The sequence below is a fragment of the Ambystoma mexicanum genome, chromosome 1q (assembly GCF_040938575.1).
Source record: "Ambystoma mexicanum isolate Mex_15411 chromosome 1q, UKY_AmexF1_1, whole genome shotgun sequence".
NCBI lineage: Eukaryota > Metazoa > Chordata > Amphibia > Caudata > Ambystomatidae > Ambystoma > Ambystoma mexicanum.
Window position 1 is genome coordinate 1,014,857,235 of NC_090922.1, and position 25,213 is coordinate 1,014,882,447.

The 25,213-nt window shown below is 43.4% G+C and overlaps 1 protein-coding gene across 4 annotated transcripts in view; it reads left to right on the plus strand.

Annotated features, from left to right (window-relative positions):
* Positions 1 to 25,213, plus strand: part of ODF2L (outer dense fiber of sperm tails 2 like) — a 583,980-nt gene that overhangs the window by 393,868 nt on the left and 164,899 nt on the right. For all 4 annotated transcript variants that reach the window (XM_069641685.1, XM_069641688.1, XM_069641686.1 and 1 more), the window contains one exon: positions 12,430 to 12,534. In XM_069641685.1, coding sequence (XP_069497786.1) covers positions 12,430 to 12,534 — 105 coding nt within the window. The remainder of the gene's footprint in view (positions 1 to 12,429; positions 12,535 to 25,213) is intronic.

Below are 25,213 nucleotides of genomic sequence, written 5' to 3' on the forward strand. Positions count from 1 at the left end.
GAAGTCAAGTACTGTGAGGCTAAGGAGAATCTCCTCATGGTAAACTGTGATAGAAGTGAAGTTGTTGAAATAGAAGCAACAGAACTGAGATGTCATCCTGACAAATATACATACTGTCAATTCTAACCTGATTAGACAAATCATTACTGTTTTTGTAGCATTCTAGAAGTTGTATTTCTTTTGAACTTTGTCAAGTCTTCTTGGGGACCTGGTAAAAAGATCATGGTGGCTGAGAATAACATTGATGCTATTCTTAGAAAGTGGAAAGTCTTGATTTCACCAACAAGAACTTTTGTTGTTGTCGGAACGGTGGTTGACGGAGCTTTACTTAATATTGGCTTTTTAAGAACTGAACTCAGACTTTGCTACCTATGTCGATTTCCTTATATTCTTTTGATGAACATTGAAACCTAATAAACCTTGAATCCTGGGGAAGGGTGGTTTATGCAGGTTGTTCAAATGTTATCAAGACACTCTGAATATTATTGATGTTTTGAAATGCCATATCTTTTTTTGTATTTGATGTTTAGTGTGAGGGCCAGAGCTCCTGTGTTATGTTTCCCTTTAGTTTGGTTAGGTAGGGAAACCCACAGCAGAGTAAGGGAAGTGAGGTATTTTTATATCGTTTCTATCCTAAGAAAATGGCATATTTTGAACAAATATCAAACAGTTGTCCTCCTTGCATTGCTGACCCCTCAAAAACAAACGGATGCAGAACCTTCCCATGCTTCCAATGCTCAAACTGTAGTTTTATTCTAAAACGAAGCATGGTATTCCACCCGAATTTGGGCAAAAAGATTGATCTGAAATCATTTGGCACCTGTGACAGCAGCAACATAATTTAAATGCCCATGCGGGAAGTACTAAGTTGGGCAGTCTACATGTAAGGCAAATCTATGGTGGAACGAGCAGGGCTCTAACATATGCACCGGGAATACCAAATAACCAGTAGCATGACATTTTAAAGCAGCAAAGCACCAAATCTCTCAAATGAGACTTCAGGTCTTAAAAATAGTAGAAAAAAGATCAGGAGATTGCAACATTACCAAATTACTTGACCAGAGAGAAACCCATTGAATTCCCTTTGGACAAGTGGAATGAACGAAGATTGCAATTTTGCTTGCTCTATTTGAGAGGTAATGCACACTAGCTGAACATGCATTTTGTGTAAAAAGAGAACAGTACTTGAAAAGTAGAGATTGTTTGTATTGGTAATAATAATCAATCCTATTTGCACCAAAGCAAACAAACTGTGGTGTTCTGTGAAAAGGAAAAGACATATTTGAAAAGAAGAACCCGAGCGTGGCAACCACTAATGCTCACAGTGTAGCCAATGAAGGGAAAAGACATGATTAGCAAAAGAAAAAAAGTATATCTATGTTGTATATTGGTTGAATTGTGAATCAAAGTGAAGATTTATGAAAACAATACTAACCATTAGATCCACAGCAATCGCAATGAAATGTGAGGTCTTGCATAAAGAAAGAAATTATCTTTGTCACACCTTAGCTCAACTGTTAGTTATTGTGAAGACTAACGAGAAAAATAAGGAAAAAGAAATAAAAAGTTTGTAACCAACAAATCCAATTTATAAATTACACATGTTTATTGTATGATACATACGTGTTCACTTGTTCAATCATGCGAGAATATGATTTTCAATAACACTATGTACATAGTGTACATAAGCAGTTAACTGTTAGATAGACCTTTATCATTACATGGATACCAGTGGTGAATTAGACAAGACAGAGATTATATAGATGTGAACAAAAGATGGTTTGTAAGGCATTGGAGGAAAAATTTTGCATGAACGAATGGAAACAAAAGAAATCACAATGCCTCTGCAGGTGCCATTTCATGAATAAAGCCAGGTACACACTAGAGATCAGCTTAGGCAGCCGATCTGCTGGTGTGGAACAGATGCCAGGAATCTAACTGGTAAGTGGAACAAGAATGTTCCAAGCAGCGAAATAGAATCTTAAGACACAAATGGGGGAACAGTATAATGTAATTGCACTTATTTCAGGAGCAACAGGACACACTATTGTGGATCATGTGAAGGTACCAAAAAGACAGGTAGGAACCCTCTCTAAATACTATGGGCCTCATCACGAGTTGTGCTGGAGCCCTTAAATGCAGAAGTAACAGTATTACCGCTGCATTTAAGGGCTGGCCCTATCACGAGTTGGGCGCTAAATGGACTGTTTACCTCCAGCTTTTTGCTGGAGGTGAAAATCCCCTTTAGCGCCCTGTTTTCAGCGGTATTACTGCCGGCTGTATTAGCCCGCAGTATTAGCACCGAAAATGCCCCATTGGTTCCAATGGACCCAATGGGGATTTACTGTTAACTCCCAACCCATGATCTGGTGGTAATACCGCTGGGTGCTAAGGCTATTAATCGGGCGCTTTTACAGCTGGGATACATCCCAACTCGTGATGAGGCCCTATGTATTTGTATGTACAAATGTCTGCATAGGTTTACTAAGAATAATTTACATATTTTTAGGATTTGAGAAACAGATCCTTACCAAGCAAGCAGAAAGTTTACAGGAAGCTCAGGAAGATATTATCACTCTTAGAAGTAGGACACAACAGGCAGGTCAAAAGGTGTAATTGCTATCATTATTCAACACAGTAAGAAGATTGTATATAGTGCATATTAAGTTGCAAAAGTTATTTGTTGATTTGTTTACAATCTGGTCCTTGAAGACAGTCCACGGATCGAAATGCATTGAACAACATTGATTCCCTGTGTCTCTGGAATAAATATCACTCTGTGAACTTTATGCAGAATTCACAAGGAATTGTTTTTATAAGAAAGAAATACAGTTCATTATATTCAATATCTTGTTTTGAATTGAATACAAATGTTAGAAACAAAACATGTTGACACACACATGAGGTCCTTCCAATTTTCTAGGTTATCCAACCCAGGATCCATCTCCCTCTAGAATTTATGCTTCAAACCATTGTTACCAAAAATACACGCAATATCTGGAATTTGATAAATGAGATAACCTCAAGTCAAGAAGATTCACAACACAATTCTATAGCTAAGAAAGCTTGGGAGATCAACATGCCTGACCTTATAAAGACGGTCTGAATGGAGTCTTGTTAGTCAAAATCTCAAATCTAATTGGCGATTAAAGTTTGATCCTGAAGATATTGGAAACCTCATAAAAAAAATCCTCAAACTCAAAAGCGTCAGGACCTAATGGCCTCAGTAACCTCATTCTTAAGTGACCCAGCTCAGTGGGTGAATGTGTTTTTATTGTTTAATAATGTATTAACTACCAAATCCATTCCCAGAACTTGGAAAAGATTGATCATTATCCCGATCCACAAGAGGTGGCCACTTGAACGCTGTAAACTACCACCCTGTAGTCCTCATAGATGCTGATAGTACAATCTTTGCTTCAATCATCCTGCAGGAGTTGGAACTGTGGGCTTTATCGGTAGGTAGATTAAGTAAGTTCCAAACAGGGTTCGTGAAAGGAATGGTGACCACATTAAATGGTTTCCTTATGAGCTGGCCTCAGGAAAAAGCTTGGTCTAAAGAGGCAATGCCTCTTTATATGTCATCAGAGTATTTTACTTAAGCATTAGACACAGTAAACAGAGCATTGCTCTGGTCGAGGCTAAAAGAATGGAATGTTCCTGACTCATTATTGATTATTCTAGTGCATTTGCATGGGGATACATGTCTACAGGTGAGGTTGCACAGCAGGGTAGTTTAATGAGTTTCAAACCCATAGAGAACTTTGTCAGGGTTGTGTTCTTCCCTTCCTGTTCAACCTTTACCTTTCAGACCTTAGAGTCTCACTGGCAGACTCGGCATTTGCAAAGTCTAAAATTCTCACATTTAGTATTTGTATTTGTATTGAGTTTTATATAGCATTTTTAACTAAAGCGTTTTACAGAGAACAATATGCAATACATAACATGATCAATGTGAGTTCATTTTTAGAAACATGTGGCAGAGAACAATATGCAGAACAATTTACAAAGAAACAGTAATACAAACTTGCACAGTGTGGGGCGGTGTTCAGAATCAGCCGGTAACAGTCAGGCAGGTGACTGAAGTAGGTGCGTTTTAGAAGAAGGAGAAAGAGAAGGAGAAGGAGGGGAAGAAGAAGTTCTTGAGTTGAGAGTGAAAGGAGAGCCATCCCAGTGAGGTAAGGGATTAAGAGATAGAGTCCTGATGCGAAAGGAGACAGAGAGAATGGATGGAAGAATGGTAGATTGATTTAAGAGGGGCTAGACGTCAGGAAGGAAGGCCAAAGAAGAGAACAGAGCAATAGAAAAGTCAAGAGAAGATTGAGGAAGATATTAGATGCTTAGTGGCGTTGAAAGTAAGGAAGAGATGAATTTTGCGTATGTTGTATAGATGGAAGCGACAGGCCCGGGAATTAAGAGATATGGTGAGGAAAGGAGAGATTAGTGTCAAAGTGGAGACCGAGATAGCGGGCAGAGGGGGGGGAAGCGAATGGAAGGAGGAGGAGGAGGAGAAGGAGAAGGAGGCGGGAGGACAGTAGTGGGAAAAAATACAACTGCAGTTTTCCCAGCGTTCAGGGTAAGAAAGTGGGAGGTCATCCTGGATTTGATGGCAGTGAGGCAGGATGAGAGTTTGTGATGAATGTCAGGGGTGAAGGATGAGAAGGAGAGAAAAAGCTGAGTGTCGTCAGCATAGAAGTGGTGAGATACTCCAAAGGAAGAGATGATAGGAGCAAGAAGGGAGGTGTACAAAGAGAAGGGAAAAGGGCCAAGTACAGAGCCTTGGGGGACGCGGTGGGCGAGAGGGAAAGGAGAGGTACAGCCGCACCAAGAAACGGCAACGGTGTCGTTAGATAGATGAGAAGTGAACCAGGCAAGGACAAAACCACTGAAGCCAAAGGAGGAGAGAGATTCAAGACGTAAAGAGTGGTCTACTGTGTCAAAGGCGGCAGATAGGTCAAGAAGAATAAAGACAGAAGAGTGTTTGGAGTAGCAGGCTGTAAGGAAGGGAGTTAAGGACGGAGGTAAAAGCAGTTTCAGTGGAGTGGTGGGGGTGGAACCCTGATTGAGTAGGAGGGAGAAGAGATAGATTAGAGACGTGTGCTAGAGTTGGGAGTAAACAAGGCATTCAAGGAGCTTGGATAGGAAAGGTAAGAGGGAAATGGGGCGAAAGTTTGATACCAGGATGGGAATGAGGATTTCGTGCTTAAAGGCAGATGGAAAGGTAGAAGTAGCAAGACAGATGTTGAAAAAGGAGGTAAGGAAAGGTACCAGGAGCGGGTAGACTTTAGGAATGAGAGAAGTGGGAAGAGGATCGACAGGGGCAGCGGTAGGGTGAGTTTCGGACAGGTGAAGGGAGACTTCAGAGTCTGAGACAGGAGTGAAGTTAGAAACAGTGGTGGAGGGGGTTGGGAAAGATGGAGAGGGGGAATATATTAGGGGAATTGTAGAATATCTTGACGTAGAGTGTGTACTTTATAGGAGAAGAAGTTAGCGAGATCAGTCGCTGATGGAGGTGAAGCAATAGAAGGGTTAGGAGTGGGAGGAGAGAGAAGGCGAGTCAGGGTTTGAAAGATGCACCGAGAGTGAGTAGATTGAGTGTGGAGAAGGTCTGAAACGTAAGTTTGTTTGGCAGATTTAATGCAGTTGTCATAGAGAGTGTGGTAGGAGAAGCAAGTAGCCTGGTTGGCTGGAGAGTGGTGCTTGTGCCAGCGTCTTTCAAAGTGGCAGAGGAGGCAGCGCATAGATGAGAGATGAGGAGAGAGCCATGGTTGGGCGGGTTTGCGGGTGCGGCGGAAGGAGGTGAGAGGGTAGAGTTGGTCAAGACTGGAGGTGAGGGAGGAGGAAAGAGTGGATGTAGCCTCGTTCTTAGAGGGAATGGAAAAATGAGTGAGAGGGGAAGGGAGTTGGTGCAGGTGTCGTAGAAAAGTGAGGATTTAAAGTTGCGCAGGTCGCATCGGGAGAAGAAAGTGGAGGGACGGGGGAATGGGAGGGGGAGTGAGGGGTAAGCGAGACGGGGAGTAAAGAATGGTCGGACAAATAGCTATTGCAGTCAGGTACAGAGGAGGCAGTGAAAGAAGAAATATAGATTAGATCAAGAGCGGTGCCGGAAGTGTGAGTGGATGGAGTAGGGAGAGAGGTAAGTAGGTAGGAGTCAAGTATTGAGAGGAAGGGGTAAGTTAGGTGAGAGATGGAGGTTAAAGTCACCAAGCATGATCAGTGGTGTGGGACTGGGTGAGATGTGACCTAGGAGGTGGTCATTGTCTTCGTAGAAAGACCCTAGTGGGCCAGCTGGGCGGTAGATAATGAGAAAGGATATAGCATGCGGTGAGGTGAACATTTTGTACATGTATTCGAAGGAGGGAAAGTCTGGTAGAGGTACTAGACAGGGAACAGATAGGTACTTCGGGTGATATAGTAGTCCAATGCCACCGCTATGTCCGGTGGTGCGGGGAACATGGGCGAATGAAGAAAAGGAGGAAGTAAGTGATGCAGGAACTGTAGTATTTTGGGGAGGGATCCATGTTTCAGTAACGCAGAGGAAGTGAAGATTTAGACTTAGGAATAGGTCCAAAACAGCAGCGGTCTTGTTGCATAGAGACCTTGCATTCCATAAGGCAAGGTCAATGATGTTGGAAGTGTCAACAAGTTGGGTGTAGATGAGGTTGTAGTGACTAGTTGGGGCGGTGGACTGTCTGGGGTTAGGGAGGGTGAAGGACTGTTGAGTGTGGAGATGGTCATGGTGATTAAGCACAGTACTTTGAGGGAAGGCCAGGCGGCGGGACGGGTTATTGTGGAGGAAAACGGAAGGAGCAGGCGGGTGGGACGCTGCATGCCTGAGAGCCCTTTATGCACGAAACTGCTGCAGACAGTTATCACACTTTGCTGCGGCTGGCCTGGAGACGGATCTTACAAGCCGCGGCGAGCGGGATGACAGCCAGGCTGGTGGGTGTGGCCTCCTGCTGTCAGGCGTTGCTTGGTGTTGTGATGCTGCTCGGCGGGCAGAAGGGCGTCAGGTGGTGTGGGGGGTCTAGATTTAAGTGGCCCATGGGAAGCTAGGGAGGATCTGGAAATTCTCCCAGTTTCGGGCCGGTATCTCCACACTTCTTGAGTCTTCACAGATCTTGTGCATTACTAGATTGCCTTGGAGCAGAGAGTGATGTGTCCCCAGATCCTGCTTTCCTATGGTACACGACAGGGGGAGGGAGCAAGAGGGTGCACGTGCTGTTCCTCAGCTTGGTGGCAGGAGTAGAGAAGCTGGCATATGTTTCTTCCGTGAGCTAAACTGATCTGTGAGGCGGGGAGGAAGCAAACCTGGATGGGAAGGCACGGTGCAGCGGAGGCTGTCCCCTCACTGTTCGCGCAGCTGTGTGCCCCCTGGAGGGAGCGTCTCTGGAACGGCGTGTAATGTGCTTATCAGCACAGGTTGTGGTGCACGCCTATGGCACGTCTCCCATGGGCTGCCAAGGGGACCTCATGTGTAGTGCAGCACCGGCAGCACACATGCTCCGGATTAATCAGTTAGCTGCTTCACTAAACTTTATTGTTGTGTGCCCTGGGAGGTCGCAGTGCATGCTGTGCCGTGGCTCCAGAGAAAGCAGAGGGCCGGACATGGAGGCGGGGAAGGGTGCAGCAAGCCGCGCCTGTTTGCGTGAGGTCCCTGGTCCCCCCCCGCTCTCCTTACCTGTGGCATCTCTTCTCCTCTGTCGTGCGGGTGAACTTCGCCTGGGCAATTCAAAGTGTTTGCTTTGCCTATCGGTTCTCGGCTGGGGAGAGAGGTGCGGTCGCCTGTCAGAGTTAACCTTTGCGCAACATCTTGTTGCTCTCGTCGAAGGGACGGACACTGAAGTCTTTAATACACTGTTGATGTCACATAGGAGGGGCTCTTTTGTCACTCTTGATGCACTATTACGCTTTACATTGGTCTTGTAATTTCTCAGGGCAGGAGCTGCGGAGTTACAGGGGATGTTTTTCCCTGGGAGATAGTGCAGTTTGTAGAGCTTAAAGGCCCTAATGTGAGTGTTTCACTGCAGCTAAGTCAAACAAACTAAATCATCTCCCACATTCAGTAGTGTTCTGCTTTTCCTCCTTTCATGCTGCTTTCAGTGTGGTTGGATCCCACGCGCTTCTCTGCGCTGTCACAACACTGCCTACATTCTTTTATAGATCTCTCCAAACTCCCTGTTGGCTCAGAGGGAGGTGGCGAGCAGCCGAGCATGGATGGGGCTGTGAGCAATGGCCAGTGCTTCCCAGCGGGTGGGCCTGCTGTGTGCAATGCAGAGTGCCTTCCTTTTGTTCCGCGCCCGCTGCTATTCCTTACAAGGGGCAGCACGACTTTAAGGGGAGTTGTGGGCTGGCGCTGAATGTGAAAAGAATGTGTTCTCTGCTTACCGAGCGTTATGCTGGCACCTTGTTTCTTGGGGGTTGCTCCGCCCGTGGCGCTGCCGGAACCGGAGGAGCTCTTCTCTGTGGGAGTGCTGAGAAATTCTTGTGCCCTTCTACATGGTCCGGTACAGGCGCTGTTGTGTCGCTTCCCTAGGATCACTGGGACTGCAGCCCTGTGCCCGCCATTTTGGTATCACTGCATCGCGGACAGTCTGTCCATTTCCTTGGTCATGTTCACTGGGAGATCAAATGTGGTTTTATTAGATACTTTGCTGGATCTCGCTCCTCTTTATCAGCTTTTAGGATATGTAATCAGCGACCCGTAAGGGTTCCGTTAAGCTGGATGTACCACCTTTTTCTTGTACCTGGAGAGGGAGACGAAGGCTCAAATAGCCATTGTATCTGCGCCTGCTAGTATCCACTGTTTACCATATGATGATGATGTTATCCAGCTGGATTACACTCAGTTGGGTTTACAGTACCTTATTGATGCCATCAGTAGATATGAAGCTTCTAATGAGATCTTAATCAATCCTAATAACATGAATACCAATTTTCCTAGATGTGCAAGACAACAAACACTATGGTTATAATTGGAAAATTGGTAAATACCTAGTAGCTCACTTAACCCATCTAGGTTTTAATCTACATGCTACTGCAAAAACAAAACTATTAGCTATGAGATTAAGGGGCAAGGCAACTCAGTTTGCTGCTCAGATGAAGAGAATCTTCAACAGATACTGTATATTCTCACTTCTTCCACGTATTGACTTTTATGGGGTAAAAGTGATTCCATCACTACTTTATGGAGAGGAAATGTGTCATCTATCCAGACTTATTGACTCTCACGGAATTGAAGCTATTACCTGGAAAACTGGAAAAAGTCACTTACCCTTCCCAATTTTATCCCACTTGTTGCATTGAGATACGAGCTGGGCTTAACATCAGTAAACGGTTGGTTTAATTGGAAAGTTCTTTCGTTTTATAGAAATATATTGAACTCTTGGGAAAATTCGGTTTGTATTGACTTAAAAGAAAGTACACGCTAAAAGGGTTTAGGCACTCAGAAGAAATGTGCAGACTTGAGTGAATCCATCCTAAGTGATATTGACCAAACTGAGAATGTTGAGTGCAAGTCCAATGCAAACTAAACAAGTTTTGTTTCAGAGAGATTTGATAAACACTATAAAGAAGATGCACAGTTATAAACTCCATAAAAGTCTTTCCATGTAAGACAAACAAATGGTATTCCGAGCCAGATACCTGGAAATGTTTCCGAATTCTTACTGGAGGAAATAACTTGTGCACTTCACATTAAACTTTATTCACACAGGATAAATGTAATCCATTCATTCAAAAGACATTTTGTGCTATGCAATAAATCTACTCAAGCTGTAGAACGCTTACTGATTAATTACCCAATTTTCACAATTTACGATCATTGGTACATTTATTCATAATGAACTATGGCTGACATTGCAATAGTTCTGGGAAATGAGACAGTTTTGACAATAGCGGTTTGTTTGGTTCCAAACCCTTACTTTCCTCTAGGCCCACTTGGTTTACTGTCCTGCCAAGTAATGCCACGAGGAAGATTACTTGTATCAAGTACAATTAACTTGCATTCAGCATTTCGAAATAACTTGTATGTATTCTCAAGCTTTCAGCCCCTATCGGTTCCCCGGTTACACCAGTTACCTAAACTGGCTTCAGGACGCTCTGCCGCTTCTTCCCGGGGTCTTGCTTCATTCCTAGTCTCTGTGGCTTCTTCTCCACATTCGTCGTCCATGCTCCCCAGGCCCGAGGTGTAGGCGCTGTTGCAGGACTGTGCGGTCCTCCTTCTCATGGTCCCGCCACCGCTCTACAACCTCTAGCCACGTTCACGACCATCTCCACACCACCGTGCAAAGGACTCCCGCCGCCTGCTTTTTGTCTCCAGAGGATGACATCTTTTGGCTTCGCTGGAGCGTTCTCTTCTCCACCTTTTTGATTTTCGTGGGCTGGACTGTCTCCTGTACTGCTTTCCTTCTTGGTTGGCCTGCATCCAGGGCAATTCTCTCTTTCACTCAGTCCTTGGTCGGATTTTACATCAGGAATGGGTCTACTCTGTTTCAGGCATTTAACGAGATATGTAATGTGGACACACAATGAATGCTGTTTTTTCTTGACTACAAACACTAAATATACATTAGACATTTAATACTAATGCAGACCTGGGCATGGCATCAGTACTCGAGGGCAGCTAACGTAGGCCTAACTCTTACTCACCCAGATCCCTACTAGATGACCAGTGCTCATAAAGGGAACGGGCAAACTCGGTACTATAATCGTGCCACCTGTTACATTCTGCCTTTGAAAGTCTGTTGCCCCTTGACGAGTAGGGATCTTTTTCTTTGATGTTGTGCAGACCGGCAATTATCAGTAATCATTTTTGTATATGGGGCATATTGTTTCTAAAGACGTCTTTACAGTAACGCCTGCCAATGGCTTGATTTTGCTTTACTTTGTCCCCAGCAGTAGCCATCTTGGTTCCGATGTAAAATGAAAATGTGTACACCAGTTCTGTCATAATTATTTTGTTTTAATTGTAGGCCATTTTCTGATTTCTTTTATGAAGAACATTTTAATAATTCCTCCTCAAATCTGAGAACTGGATTCAAACAGGGGTGTTCCATTTCCCAACATTTTGACTAGAGCAAGTAGTACAGTCGTCTTAAATGGTTGCGTGGATTTTTGGATACAATTTATAATGTTCTTGTATGCCTATTATTTTCTAACATTATTTAATTTATCATATTAATTCAAATACATTGTAAACCCGACCCTGTAACTTTGGTATCTGACGGCTTTGGTAGCCAAGGGGGATCTCTACCAGGAGTACTCCATTCTGTCCCGGTGCTGGGTCTCTTCAGACAACCAATGCTATTTTTGTTGTTTGATTTAGGATTCTTTTTAATGTGTAGTTTTCAAATTTCTGGGCTATGACGGGATGGTTGTTGCTACAGCAGCAACTTCATGCCATGAGTGTTCAATGATGGCCTTATGTAATCCTTGCCATTTTCAATGTGGTCTCTTTACTTCCTCCTTCTTCATCTGCTATTAATCCAACCATATGTTTATATCTTGTACTGTGCAAATCTGTTCAAGTAAAAGTGTAGATTGTAATCGATCACTGGATTTTTAGGTCCAGGTCAAACTTTAGCATGAAAAAGGCAGTCTTGGAGAGGGTACAAACCGGCTCCCATGGCTGCTCCCCCCTTTTAAGTTGAGTGTTCAAACCTTTATAGTATAAATGATGTGGCCATTAAGCATATACAAGCATTTCTAAGCATATATAGGCTTAAGCATGGCACATGTCCCCATCTTCGGAATGTCACTGAGTGCCTACCCTGCAGGACAGTCAACATTGCCACATGTCGGGTATTGCTCAAATAAAAATGTATGAATAGTTGATGGCTTTAGATTCTAGTGCAACAACAATGTGGAGAGGTTTGCTTTGCTTGCTTTTAGGCATTTATGTGATGGCTAAAAAGAAATAAATGTGCAGGAGCCGGCTCGCTGAGGTGCAGAGTATCATGCCACAGTGAAGTTAAGTTCCATTTCGTATTGGCTGATATTTGAAATATCAATGAGAAGTACTGTAAGTGCCACCAATAGTCTTGTCCACTGCTTGATTATAATGAACTAGTGTGAAAACCCATGTAGACGGGCAGTTTCTGCTGCGCATGACTGCATCAGACAAACATACATCTGGCCATATATTGTATGATAGCAGGTTTGACAACTTTTTTTCTTTATTTTGACAGACATAATTCTTTCTTATTGCTTTTTTTACTGACCTTTTTCTTACTTTTTTGGCTGGCCTTTCAGTTTATTAAATTTCAAATTTAATGTGTTAATTGCAAAGCAATTTGTCTTTGGTGTGATAATGCAGATTTGTTATTGTTTGAATAAATGTTTCAGAATACTCATTTCACAATGCCTTCCTAAAAAGAAACATGCTTCTTGTTGGCAAATAGAATTAACATTGTTTAACTTTATCCCCAGTTTCATAAAATACAGACTGAAACAGAGAAGTTAAAATGCCGATTTGAAAAAGTCTTAAATGAAAACATGCAGATTTCAGAAAACAAAGACTTGGGTACTGAAAAGGTAGCTCATGTAAATCTATTTTCCCTTCCTAAAATATGTTGTAATACATTTTGTGCACTTCATCCCCACCCAAGATGTCTTGTCAAATTGTAGCATTTTGAAAACATAAATATGGTTTCTGTGGAATACACTATGATGGCTTGCCGAGTTTGAAATGGTTGTTCTCCCTTGTCTTGCCCTCCCACATACTACTTTCTCTCTCTACATTGTTCGCCCTTTTCTCTCTGTCCCATTGAACCTGGTCTTTGCTCTATTTCCTGCTCTTTATCTGCAATTCCCTTTATATATTCATAGAAAATGAGTTATTGTGCTTCACCAGTGTCTCCATCTTAATTCTCATGGTGTTCTATTTATTGTGGAACACTTTGCTTCCATGCGCCATTTTCCAGTAATGGGGATTTTGACATATTTCATGGAGCGTTTCATACAGATAGCCATAAACCTATATTAACTCTGCTGATTCTAGGAAGATATTTTTCAAAATACTGCTGCTGAAGCATCAGTGCATGGTGAACAACTTACCATTCTTCCAAACTTGATTTTTGCTTGGGCACTCTCATGACTGTGTACTTTGTTACCATGGAAATAGGCAGAACTGCAGAGCATTCCTTTAACCTTTTTTTTCATTGATCTGATGCCACTTGGAAGATGGTTAAATGAAGCCTATAATGTAAAAATATCTCTTCCTTTGAGATTGATCCCCTAGGTATAGAAGGTATATACATTAATAAAGCGTTATCTAAGCCCTGAAGGCATCCAGGCACTAAACTGACAGACAAGTTTGGAGGCCGTAAAGAGACAGCCAGAATTTAAAATGATCTGTTCAAAAGCTTTCAAAAATGGAGATGGTTTACAGTATCTCGAAGATAAACAGGAAGGGAATTCCACAGAGTGGGGGCCAGGAACGAGAAAGAACGTCCCCCTGCCCAGGCCCTGTGGTATTCAGAAATTTCAACAAAGTTTGTGAAGAAGAGCAGAGAATGCTGGCAGGCCTGTAAAGGGTCAGTTTAGAATGAAGATAATTTTCACTGGCATTGTGAATTTCAAGGTGCGTGATGCACAGTATCATAAAGACAATCCAGCTGTTGCTAGGAAGCCACTACAGCTGACGTAGAGGACCCCGGCAATGAGAGCCACGAGCCCTCGGAGCCAGTCGAGCTGCTGAGTTTTGCAGGATCTTCAACCGCTGGACCAAAAAAGATGGTTAGTAGAGGTAGATACCATTGCAAAAATCCAGGGAACCCATCATAGAAGACTACCTTGGCAGAAGGCTCGGGAGGAAGAAAAGGCAGAATCCTCCTCAGTATCTTCAATTTGGCAACGCCAGCATGACAGACAGAGGAGATTTGAGCTTTTCTGGAGCCGCATGGAAGAAGCTTGACTTGCAACCTTTTCACCGATTCAGCAGGAGTAGGGCAAGGCCACAGAGAAGCTGGCCAGTCAGCACTCCAAGATGAATTAGAAGTGGGGAAATGGACCACAAGAATCTGTTTTGTCCCCATTCAACTTTAACCAATTCCTAGCCATTCAATCACCAATAGAAGGCAAACAATTTCCTAGTTTAGATGGAAGGTCAGCCATAGGAGAGTTAAGACGAAAAAAGGACCTGTGTATCCCCTGCATAAGTGAAAAAATGCTCTCCATGTTGTACTATTGAATCAGCTAAAGGTTGCAGGAACAGATTAAAGGTAAGAGGAGGCAGAGCAGAACCCTTTGGAACACCACATGTCAAGACCACTAAGGCAGATTTAAAAGGAGGAAGAGACACAGTTTGAAAGCGGTCAAAAAGAAAAGAAATACCTGCCTTTTCCAGACAACACAAAAGTATCAAAGGCCGCAGAGAGGTCTAGGAGAATCAAAACTCCCATCTCTCTGTGGTCTTGAAGCCGAGCAAGATCGTCCAAAATGGAAATCATCACTCATTCAATACCCATAAGTGGTCTGAAGCGGGAATTGAAAAGGGTGAAGCTGGTGCTGGAATTCAAGAAAATTTTAAAATTGCAGAGTAACATTAGCTTCCATGAATTTCAGAAGAACCGACAGAAGAGAAATGGGGCGATAAGTTGCTACCAAGGCAGGGTTCAAATGAGGCTTATTCAAAGGGGAGAAACCACTGCATATTTTAAAGGAGAAGGAATCTCGCCAGTAGTTCAACAATGATGAAGTGCTGCTGTGTACAGCAGGATGTCTATGGGGAGAGCCTGAATAACATAGAAAGGAATTGGGTCCACAGGGGATGCTAATTTAAGTTTAGAGAAGCCAACACTTCACCAGTAACTTGCTCAAACTGAAACGGACTACCAGAATTTTGCATAGTAGGGAACTGTAGCATTTGTGTGAAATTTGAGGGGCAAGAGTTACTAGTCAAAATAGACAGTCAAATCTTATGAATCTTTTCAATAAAAAGTGCTATTGTCATCACATGGGGCTTGTGTACTTGAGGCATCAGATACAGGAAGAGGTAGAGCCGAAAGCTCCTTAGCCACTCAAAATAGTTCACGAGAGGAGCAGGAGGCTGCTACAATGCGATCTGCATGAAACTGGGCTTTTGCCATTTTAATTGAATCCTGATAATCCAATAAAGCATGTTTATAGACAGACTTAGTGAAAAAGTCATATTTCATAAGTTATTTACGCTCAGTACGATGACAGGCTTGTTTGAGTGTCCAAAGGCTAGATGAAAACCAAGGAGTGGCTAACCGAGGATTTAACCGCGGCCAGTACATCATCGCGTTAACAAGTGCTGAGCAGGGCTCTTGCTCATCTGTCACAATAAAACGCTATGTACAGGAAAGCAAATGATTTGCTATAGAAGCCAAATTATCTGACACAGTGGCGTTGAAGTTGAAAAGATTTGCAGGGGGGCAGTGGGGTGTCAACGAGAAGAAAATGGAAGAGATATAGTGAAGGGGAGCAGAAAATTATCTGACCAAAGGACAGGAACAGGCTTAAACGTAGCTGCCAAACCTTTCTCTGAAACGATCAAATGAAACATGTTCATGAGTAGGAAGCTAGTTACATGAATATAAAGAAGAATCAGCCAAGAGAGCAGTTACGTTTTGGCATGGGAATCAATAGGCCACATGTTAAAATCACCCATAAGAATACGTTTTGGGTAATTAAGTGCCAGGTCCGGAACCAGTTCAGCAAACTCACCAACAAGATTAGCTAGGGAATGGGATGGGGGACAATACATTAGCAAAATGTGTATAGATACATTCAGTGAAGGATGAAGCCTAACAAAATAAAGTTAACACAGCAACGTATGCATCAAAGGAACTGAGGAGCGGTTAATTGATAGCAAATACATCGGGGCTGTCCACCCCCTATAGTGTGGGTTTGAGGGGTCTATCCTGATGCAAAATAATATATTTTAGAGGGTATCGTCTGCACCATATCCAGATCAGACACACACAGAAAATTCAGGAGAAAGACCTTCTAAACGAGTGTAAATATCGTCACAATGCGCTACATCAGATCTAGCGTTAATCAGGAAGCCAGTCAAAGAAGTGGCAGACCAATTAGGGCTCTTCAGATGAGAGAGCTGTCTTATTGCCCATTACAATTCCAGTCTCCTGAGGCTGAAGTACGGGCACCGGACCGCATGAATCGAGAAACCCGATTGGCCAATCCACATCGAAAGGAGCAAAAAGAAGCCGCTCAATGAGAGTATAATGCCTCAGGAGCACTCAATAAGCTCAGGAGATGGAAACGACATCACATCCACACGGACGGCACAGACGGGCTTGCCTTTAGCGCACTGCAGGCCCGCCGCATCCGCTGAACGGACACTCCCTCCAGCACATAAATGCCATGCAGGAAGTCACACAGATGAATGAATGACACGCAATTACGCGTGTCAGAATACAAATTAAAGAAATACCACACTGCTACTGATAGATGCGTAATAATGCCAGGTATGTTTTACAGAAAAAGGACAGTGCAACAAGAAGTTCCCCAGTCACCACCAGTTAAACCAAGAGCCTAAATATTTAAAACACAATAAAAATTACATTTTTACAAATTGGCCATTTAAAGAAAGAGCGAACAAAATGTTTCTAACACGGTCTCACCGCTTGCCATCCCTAGCTACCTGTCCTTCACTTAAGCACTACATCTCGTTGAGAGTAATTGTCATCCAAAAACCAGCGCCCTTCCCACAAGCTAAAAATGTACAGTGTGTTGAGACGAGGCTGTGTCCTTGATTAGCCACTTGCCTTTACCTGCAATTTCTACCAGGATTGTTAAGATTCAGTTCTTACATAGAATTGTGAAATGCGTTGTGGCGAACTGAAGATGATTTGGGGACATTTGCGTCTGAAGGGCCTGTGAACCCCATTTCACCCGCTAAAAATGCTGTACTTTCTGATTGCCCTTTCAGTTTGGTCGAAACCTCGCTAACTGGCTTGTTTTGATCCATTAATTCTTATTGGCTATATACAAACCTACGTGTAGAAGATCAAAGCTACTAATTCTTGATTTTACTGAAGGGTAAACGCACGGCTCTGTAAACAATCAAATGGATCTTTTTATAGTTTAAGCAAATTATTGCAACCAATTTCCTGTTGCATGTATGAATTGTCAGCATTGCGTTATTTCATCGATGGGTGAAATTTCGATGTCTCCCCCAACTACATTTTACCAAAAAAACTAATCTAAATTTTATGGGGGGGGGAGTTAGAAAAATAAATCAATTTCGATTTCGTTTTTTCAGTAAAAAATACTTGGAAAAAAACCCATTGAAATTTCACCCATTTATAAAATGACAAATAACCGAATTGTCAGCTGGCACCAGGATAAGGTCAAACCTTTTTACATGTTAGTTTTCCTAGGAAAGTGAGATTTATATGAGGTGTACAGCTGTTGTTCTACATGCCTTTTGTCTCAATACATCATTTTTTTTAAAGGTTGGAATATTTTGTCTGATTCTGATTTTGTCTTTATTTGGTCTTCTACTAAGGTGAGGGAGAATCCCTCTTTCCTCACAAGACCTACTTGAGAGTAAGCGTTTGGCTGCATATTTATGCTACCCTGAGAAAACTGTGAAGAAACAAAACTGATTTATTACATCTGTCAGCATAAATGAAACCCAAAATGATTTATCCAAAGCAAACGTATGCCGAGAAACTGCCCTGCTTCTTTCAAGTGTGGGGCAGATGGTTTAGTGTAGGGTCGCAGCTATAATCTCCTCCTTTTGGTCTCCCTCATCACTTTTACGCTGACGACACTCAACTTTTTCTATCCTTCTCATCTTTCACTCCTGAAATCCATCATACCCTTACAGCCTGACTTTCTGCTATCAAATCGTGGATGGCCTCTCACTTCCTCACTTTAAACGCAGGAAAGACATGTTCTATTCTTCCCTGCTAATACTCTGCCTCCTCATCTACCACCGCCTTTCGTCTCCTTTCCACCCTCTAATCTATTTCTTCTACAGCCCACAACCTTGGCCTCTACTTTGACTCTAATCTTACTTTTGCTCATTACATCTCTCTCACTTCTCGTTCCTGCCGCTTTTATCTTCATAACGTTTGTAAAGTTCATCCATTCCTCACCTTTCAAGCCACCAAACTGCTCATACCCTCTTTAATCTTTTCACATCTCTTCTATTGCTCCCCCACTGTTTGGCTTCCCATCCCCTCGTCTTGCTCCCTTGAAATCAATCTATAATTCTTCTGTTTTCCTACTCTGTCTTCTTTCCTATTGAGATTCTATCTCTTCTCTGGCCTCTCTTTCTTTCCCTTTCACTCTCAACTCAAATTTCGCTTTCTCTGTTTTAGTTTTTAAATCTCTATCAGCTCACACCCGACTATCTTGCTACACTCTTATGGTTCTATTCTCCATCTCACTCTCTTTGCTCTTCTCTCTTTAGACTGAATGTCCTTCGTCCTCCATGTGCTCACTCCCTGGTTTCGATTTTTTCGCTTCTTGCTCCTTTACACTGGAACATTCTTCCACCCTCCATCCGCTCTATCACTGACTACTCTCTTTTCCATCTCTCTTTAAAAACTCTTCTTGTTGCCTGCTACCAGTAAGAATCGATGTTCTGATCTATTTTATAATTATTTGTCTACTGTAGCCTGTGATATTGTGAAGGCGCTATATAAAATACAATACAATACAAAATACAAATACAGTAGGGAGAAAATGAGATGTGGAGACTGTTTTAAGTTTAAGTGAGAAGTGCCAGAAAAATGCAGCATTTTATTAATAATTTCCGCCTCTCACTAGCTACCATGACAAGGTTGCAGTTACCTTCTCCGTGGAGTTTCATACATACAACAGGAATTCCCATTTGAACTGACCCATAAAGACTGGGTTTTAAATTACTTTGAATCAACAGCAGCACTGGCTGAAAGCTCATTCCTTAAATGTCCTGCTACTGCCTATCAGAAGTTCGAAGAGGCCCAACAGGTCACAAATATGATGAGGAAGCAGCTGGTGCTATAGAGATATTTGTGATAAAATGACAAGTCAAGTAATAAGATAATGACAAGTATTCTGAATGGTGCACTTATCCAGTTTTCCTGCTGTAGATCCTGCTGTAGAACAATGAAACCAAAATGAAACATCATTATTTTCAAAGGTTCTTTAATATAGCATTCTATGTATATCTCCAACGATCTGTCAAATTATTGTGCAACGATGGCAGCATGGTGCCCTTTAAGTAATACAAAATAATACAATTACAATATAATACAAAAGGACAAAAGGTTGTGCGAACAGACCTTTTTCCGAATTACTGAGCAACCCTGCCTTTGTGAGTCCATCTATGGAGAGGATATTTTTACAAAATGCAAACTAAAATACCAAGAAAATGAAATTTGTAGTGTTCATAGAGATTAGGATCTGGAGTGGCCAGATAGAGGGGTTTATAGCCAAGCAACAAAAAAAATCCTTACATTAACACCCCGGGCAGGGGAGCCTGCCAATCGGGTGGGTAGGAACACAGGCTTGAACTGCCGGTAGAAGCCCACGTTCCAAGCCACCTGATGGCCGGCTCTCCCCGCCGAATACCTTCCCTCCCACCCTCTGACTCAGTTTATTCTTTATTATCCCCCGCCCCCTCACTTACCTTATTTTGGCTGTGGTGGCCCTTGCTGCTACACCTCCATCTCAGCTTCACACGGCCGCCATGGAAAGGAAAGAGGGGCTCCGTACAGTGCCCTGCCGTTCCTTTCCATGGCGGGCATGTTGGTAAAGGACTTTCCTTCCTACAACGGGATGCGCGTGGAAGGAACATCAGTTTTTTTAGCACCCGGGGTTGCCACTTCGCTCGGGTTGGGGCCGTTACCTCCCTGTGCTACCCGTGGAATGGGTACATAACGCCACTTTAATGTGACACCTTTTGAACTCTGCTTTCTCTTATGTACATAGAAGTAAAAGTCCCTTCGGCGCTGAGGTTCGTACAAAGATCCTATACCTACCCAGGAAGGACTGGAGGATCATACAAATTCAACCCTCCAATGATACTGTCCTCCTCAGCTTTAAAACCTTGTTGCAGTATCCTCACCTTACTCGACTGCAATGTAGGGAGACCATCTACTTCTTTTGGTGTGTAGGTGCTTCAAACACTGTCACACCTCCTAAAAAAAATCCCCCAGATCACCCTCCTCCATGACAATCATCACTGCCAGCCACTTAGTCCTATATGAGATGCAAGCTTCTATAGAAAAAAGCTCCCATAGAGTGTTCTGTCAGCAGAGAGGTTGAAAGTGTAATACTCCCTTTGCTACCTGTTAAGCCTTTGCTGGAAAAGAAATGCCTTGCAGCCTATAGCCCTGCTACACAAGGGGACTTGCAGCTACTTTAGTATTGCAGAGGAGGTGCCAGCGTTGGACATTTGCCAGGCGGCGACCTGGGCTTCGGTTCATACCTCCAGAAATCACTATTGTCTAGGCTCCCATACTGATCAAGATGCCAATTTTGGGAGGGAAATTGTCTTAATATGTACAACAATGTTACATCAGCAGGCTTTTTTTGCTGAGTTTTTTCCCAAAACCTTTGGCTGAAAAATCTCATCGAAAAATATAGGCTCGGGGTGAGTAAGTGTTGGAGGCGTGTGGGGATTAATGACTATATAATACGGAGGGAGGGGTTGGGCGGGGAACCACCAAATAAAAACATTTCAATTGCTGGAAATATTCTGCAAAAAACCTGGCGATTTAAGAACATAGAACTGTCTTAATGAAATAGGTTTGTCCTCTCTCTCCCCCTCCACCCTCCCAGTTTGCCCCACATGTATGGAGCGAGTCTGCGCCTCAGGATAAGGAAATGGTAATTTTCCACATTCCCACTCTTCTAGCCCTAAGTGCAGAATAGCTGGGTCTTTATTTTACTGTTTTAGTGATCTTTATTATTTCCTGTGCTGACTCTGCCCCTGGCACCGGCTTCTATCGGGGTCTGCGTGTTCTCCTGTCTGTCTGGTGCTGTGACACTTCAACTGCAGTTAGGCATTGTACCATTGTACAGTGTGCATAGCTTCTCATGTTATACCTCCTTTTTCTCCCGTTGAAGTGTAGAAGAGATCATGAAACTGAGAGTCAAGTATCTACTTTCGATTTGTCGAAGTACTTTTTGGGAGACTTAAGAGAGCATTGTGCAATTTAGCATGGCTGATGTTTTCTTTTTGGGTGTTTGAAGATAATTGGCGTTTCAGAGCTTGTGTTCACGTTGGGTGTATGCTCTCTACAGCATACGCATAAGGGCTGGGACTGTAAAAGTTTTTTATCATGCAGTATTTATGCTTCATCCGTTTTTTGTGCTCTGTCATTTGTTGTTTATAATCTGAAATGTGTACAGTGCCACCAGACATCCTCTTTTGGGAACTGGTAATACATAATGAGTGTTCACATTCCCAAAAGTCTGTACTTGATATGGTTGAAGAAGGGCATGGCTGCTTTTTTTGTTTTTGAGGTTCACGTTTCAGTAGTAGGGTGGGGTGGCCAGTTCTTACCGTAAAACATGTATTAACAGCAAACATCTTAGGTTAGTGGGAAACAGTTACAATTGACCATCGGAATATGAACATTTCTGAAATAAGGCTGGGTAATTTGAATTGAGTGTCTATTAGGAGGGATGGTGGGTGGGTTGAATGGTGTATTGTAAGAGAAGGCATGAATGGGCAAGTAATACCAACAAATCTAGTTGTGACTGTAAGTTATTCCCTGCACTTATAAATACCTTACTCTTGTGTAGAATACTATATTCGGGGGTCCAAGTGGATAGCGCGACTGAAAGCTGTTTTTTGTTTATAATATTCCAGGTCGTGGGTGTTGGAGTATTGTTTCCAGTGTAGTACAGACTATATCGTGCAGCATAGGATGTCGAATAAACCACCCTTATTTGGTTCAAGTAAATCTTAACATATTTTCAGCACAATGACCATCTGCAACTGTTTAGGTCCCGAAGGTGTCTAAAGGTGTCTCACCCACTAGTCCCCAGGGATCTGTCATCCAGGTGGCCAGGACACGGCCATCATTTTTGGATCCAGTTCCTGGGAGGACCAGTGCGGGAGGATCACCTGGATGAAGGGTCTTCGGGGAGTGGAAGTGGGAAGCTGGAGGGTGAGACGCAGTATCCACTTCCTTGTAACACCTTTTCCCCCATCCTACCAGGTAGGATACATAGGAACTCAACCCTCCCCCTTTCCTGACACAAACATCTTCTCACGGACAGTTCACCAGGAGCGACAACGGACTAACACCAGAGCCGTAATACCTTATGTCCCAACACTATGGTCAGGTAAGATCAATTATGGATAATTACACACACCTGACTACCATCACACTTCCCCACACAAAAGGCCAGCATGAAAGCACACTCTGAGCGAGGCAAAACACACAAGGAAACCACAGTTCCAAGATGGCAGTTTAATACAAGGAGAAAAACGGCAAGCCCAGAGAGGGTTGCAAAGAGGGAGTTACCCTTGACCTGTAAAGACTGTTGCTTTCATGAGCTTTGGAAAGTAAGAAACCGAAGACCAGGAACTAAGGCTGATCATACCTACACAGTGCGGAGGTACCCGGGTCTCTCCTGCATCAATAACCAATGTGGGGAGGATCGATTGCCACCATGCTACTGTCATTGGCTCCTACAATGTGGCGTCAGAAAAGACAGTATGGCCAGTGAGTCAGAGACTCTGATACCAAACCAGCTTGTGTTTTCAACCAAGGTTGCAAGCAGGAACATTGCATGAAGATAAGTGATCGAGGCGTTTCGGATTAGCGATGCGAAGACAATTGAAAACAAATAGTTGTTGTTTGAACTTTGGGAGGCCAGGAAAAGATTCCATAGACAGAGTGGTCTGGCACCACATACGTGCGTGCTTATTCGAAAGACTGTTAGGTAACCAACTGATGCAGAGTGTGAGAGAAATAAATATTGAGATTGAAGTGGACATGCAACGGGTCAAGATAAACCCTGTGCTCATTCGAAAGTCTTCAATAGTTTAATGTACTTCGCAATTGGTCTGAGCCCGGCTGAGGGAGACTGATTGTATTAAAGAAAGGGATCTGAGCCCCGCAGAGGGGGATCTGGGGTGAACCGATCGTCACCGAAAAATAATCCTCTGAACCTTGTTTTGAAAGGTATCTGAGCCCGGAAGAGGGGGATCCAGGGCGAATACCCAAATGAAACATTGGAAATAGGAAAAAACATGTGCGTGTTGTTTTTGGCACAGCAGGCCCCTGCTTCAAGAGACTAGCAAGAAATGAAGAAACTTGAACACAGAAGGTCCTGAACTTGGAAAATGGAACTGTAGCCTTGTGCCGCAGAAACCAGAGTGTGTGCTTTGCTCAAGTGACCCGCCTTGCCCCATGCTGAAAATATGGGAGGCCAACGTCCAGAGCATCCTTACATATTATTTTGTGAACACGTCTTTCTTTTTCATGAACATTACCCCAAATTATTTGTAAATTAGTGGTAAGGATTGGCAATAGGTTTTTTAGTATAGGCCCTTTTATTTTGACAAGACTGCACTAGGACTGCATTATTATTATTTGATGGTCGTAGCTTTCTACCATGTGTAGATATAGGTTTAGATAGCCGTTTATCACACCCTTGTGCAAGTTTCAATAAAAACACTTGAACTGTGGTCACATGTGTCTATCTTACTGTTGATACCATGCCTTCCTTACAGTCCTTGGACATGAAAACACAGGCTCCCCGAGGATGGCTTCTGAAAGGGGATAGCGGGCACCTCATCTAGAGCTCGCTGGCCATTTCACTGCTCCTGACATTGCACCAAAGTAAGGAAGGACTCCTTTACTCCTGTCCTGTTAATAAGGGCAGAAGCCATCTTTGTGTTTTTTTGATGACGCTGAGAGGAGGAACGTTTGCTCATGCGGTTTTTACACACTTACTGTACAGTGCTTTTATGTAGTTGCCCAGATTGGTGCTGTGACATCATGGGCTGACTGCATTGGTAGCTTCTTATTTCTAGGCATGTTTTGCCCCATGATTGCTTATGTAACATATTGTCTTGTACAATTTTTTTTCCTTTTGCCCCACAAAGATGGTTTCGATTGATGAATTATATAGTTTTATGGATGAATATTCTACCTCCGCCTTGACTTATCAAGAATTCCTTTCTGATTCTCCAGGAGATTAATGATTTCTGTTATTATACATTAGAATTAATTAACTGGTAGGGTTCTCATGAGATATGAAAGCAAGCGTCCCCAAACAGCACGATCCTCCCCGCAATGAGAGACAATGAAGGACTCTCCCAAAATGGGAATAAGGCCAAGACAGAGTGCGGGTGAGCGTAAATGGGAGTTTATCAATCAGAATTGGGCATGCAAAGAACTCTGCAAACTCCGAGAGCGCTCTGTCTGACAATAGCAAAGACAGGCGTATATATTTACAAAAAACGTCATCAAAACCTACATACTATAGGGGGCACAAGTTCATTGGGATTGGGTGGCGACGACTAACTATAGGTGCTGCTGCGGCGTGGTTGGTCTTGGCTGAAGGACGTCATTGGTCACCCTCGTGGGTTGGGCTGGGCCTGGCAGGTCGGCTTGAGTTCATCCGGGCGGTGTTGGTGTGCCAATGCTGCCTGTGGCAGAGATGAATGCCTTTTCTGACTTACTTGCCCTCGGCCATGCACACCGCAGTCATTCAGTCATTTACAGTGTTACTCTCTTTAGTAAATCTTCCAATAGGTTATTTTATAGGTTAATGCAACACAGGAGGAATGCACCTTGTGAGGGGTCTGGAGGTAATATATCGAGGCCTGGTTACTCGTGATCTGTTGACCGGGACCACAGGTCGAGGGGCTAAGCTTCGGGGACTGGGGCGGGTGGTACAGGTCTTTCTGTCTTGTTAGAAGTGGTTATGGATGTTTCGCTGTGTGTTGTCAAAGTGTTGGGTGTCCGGATTGCACAGGGCCATAAGTCTGAGACAGTCCGGTGGGGTTGCTTGAGTTTAGACAAAGGTTTACTGCTGTGCTGTAAATAATGCAGGTGGCTGGCCGCGGCCTTGGGTGCTGCAGTGGGGCTACAAGTCTTTGAAGCGGCTCCAGTCGGGTCGGGGGAGGCGTGATAACGCAGAGCGGGGCTCTGTTTTCATGTCTTGGCAGCCTTCGCAGGGAGGGAGGGGGATACATCGAGACCTTGTACGCATTCACAAAGGTATCTCCCTCGTGTGTTGCCGAATATAGGTAAAGACATCGCAA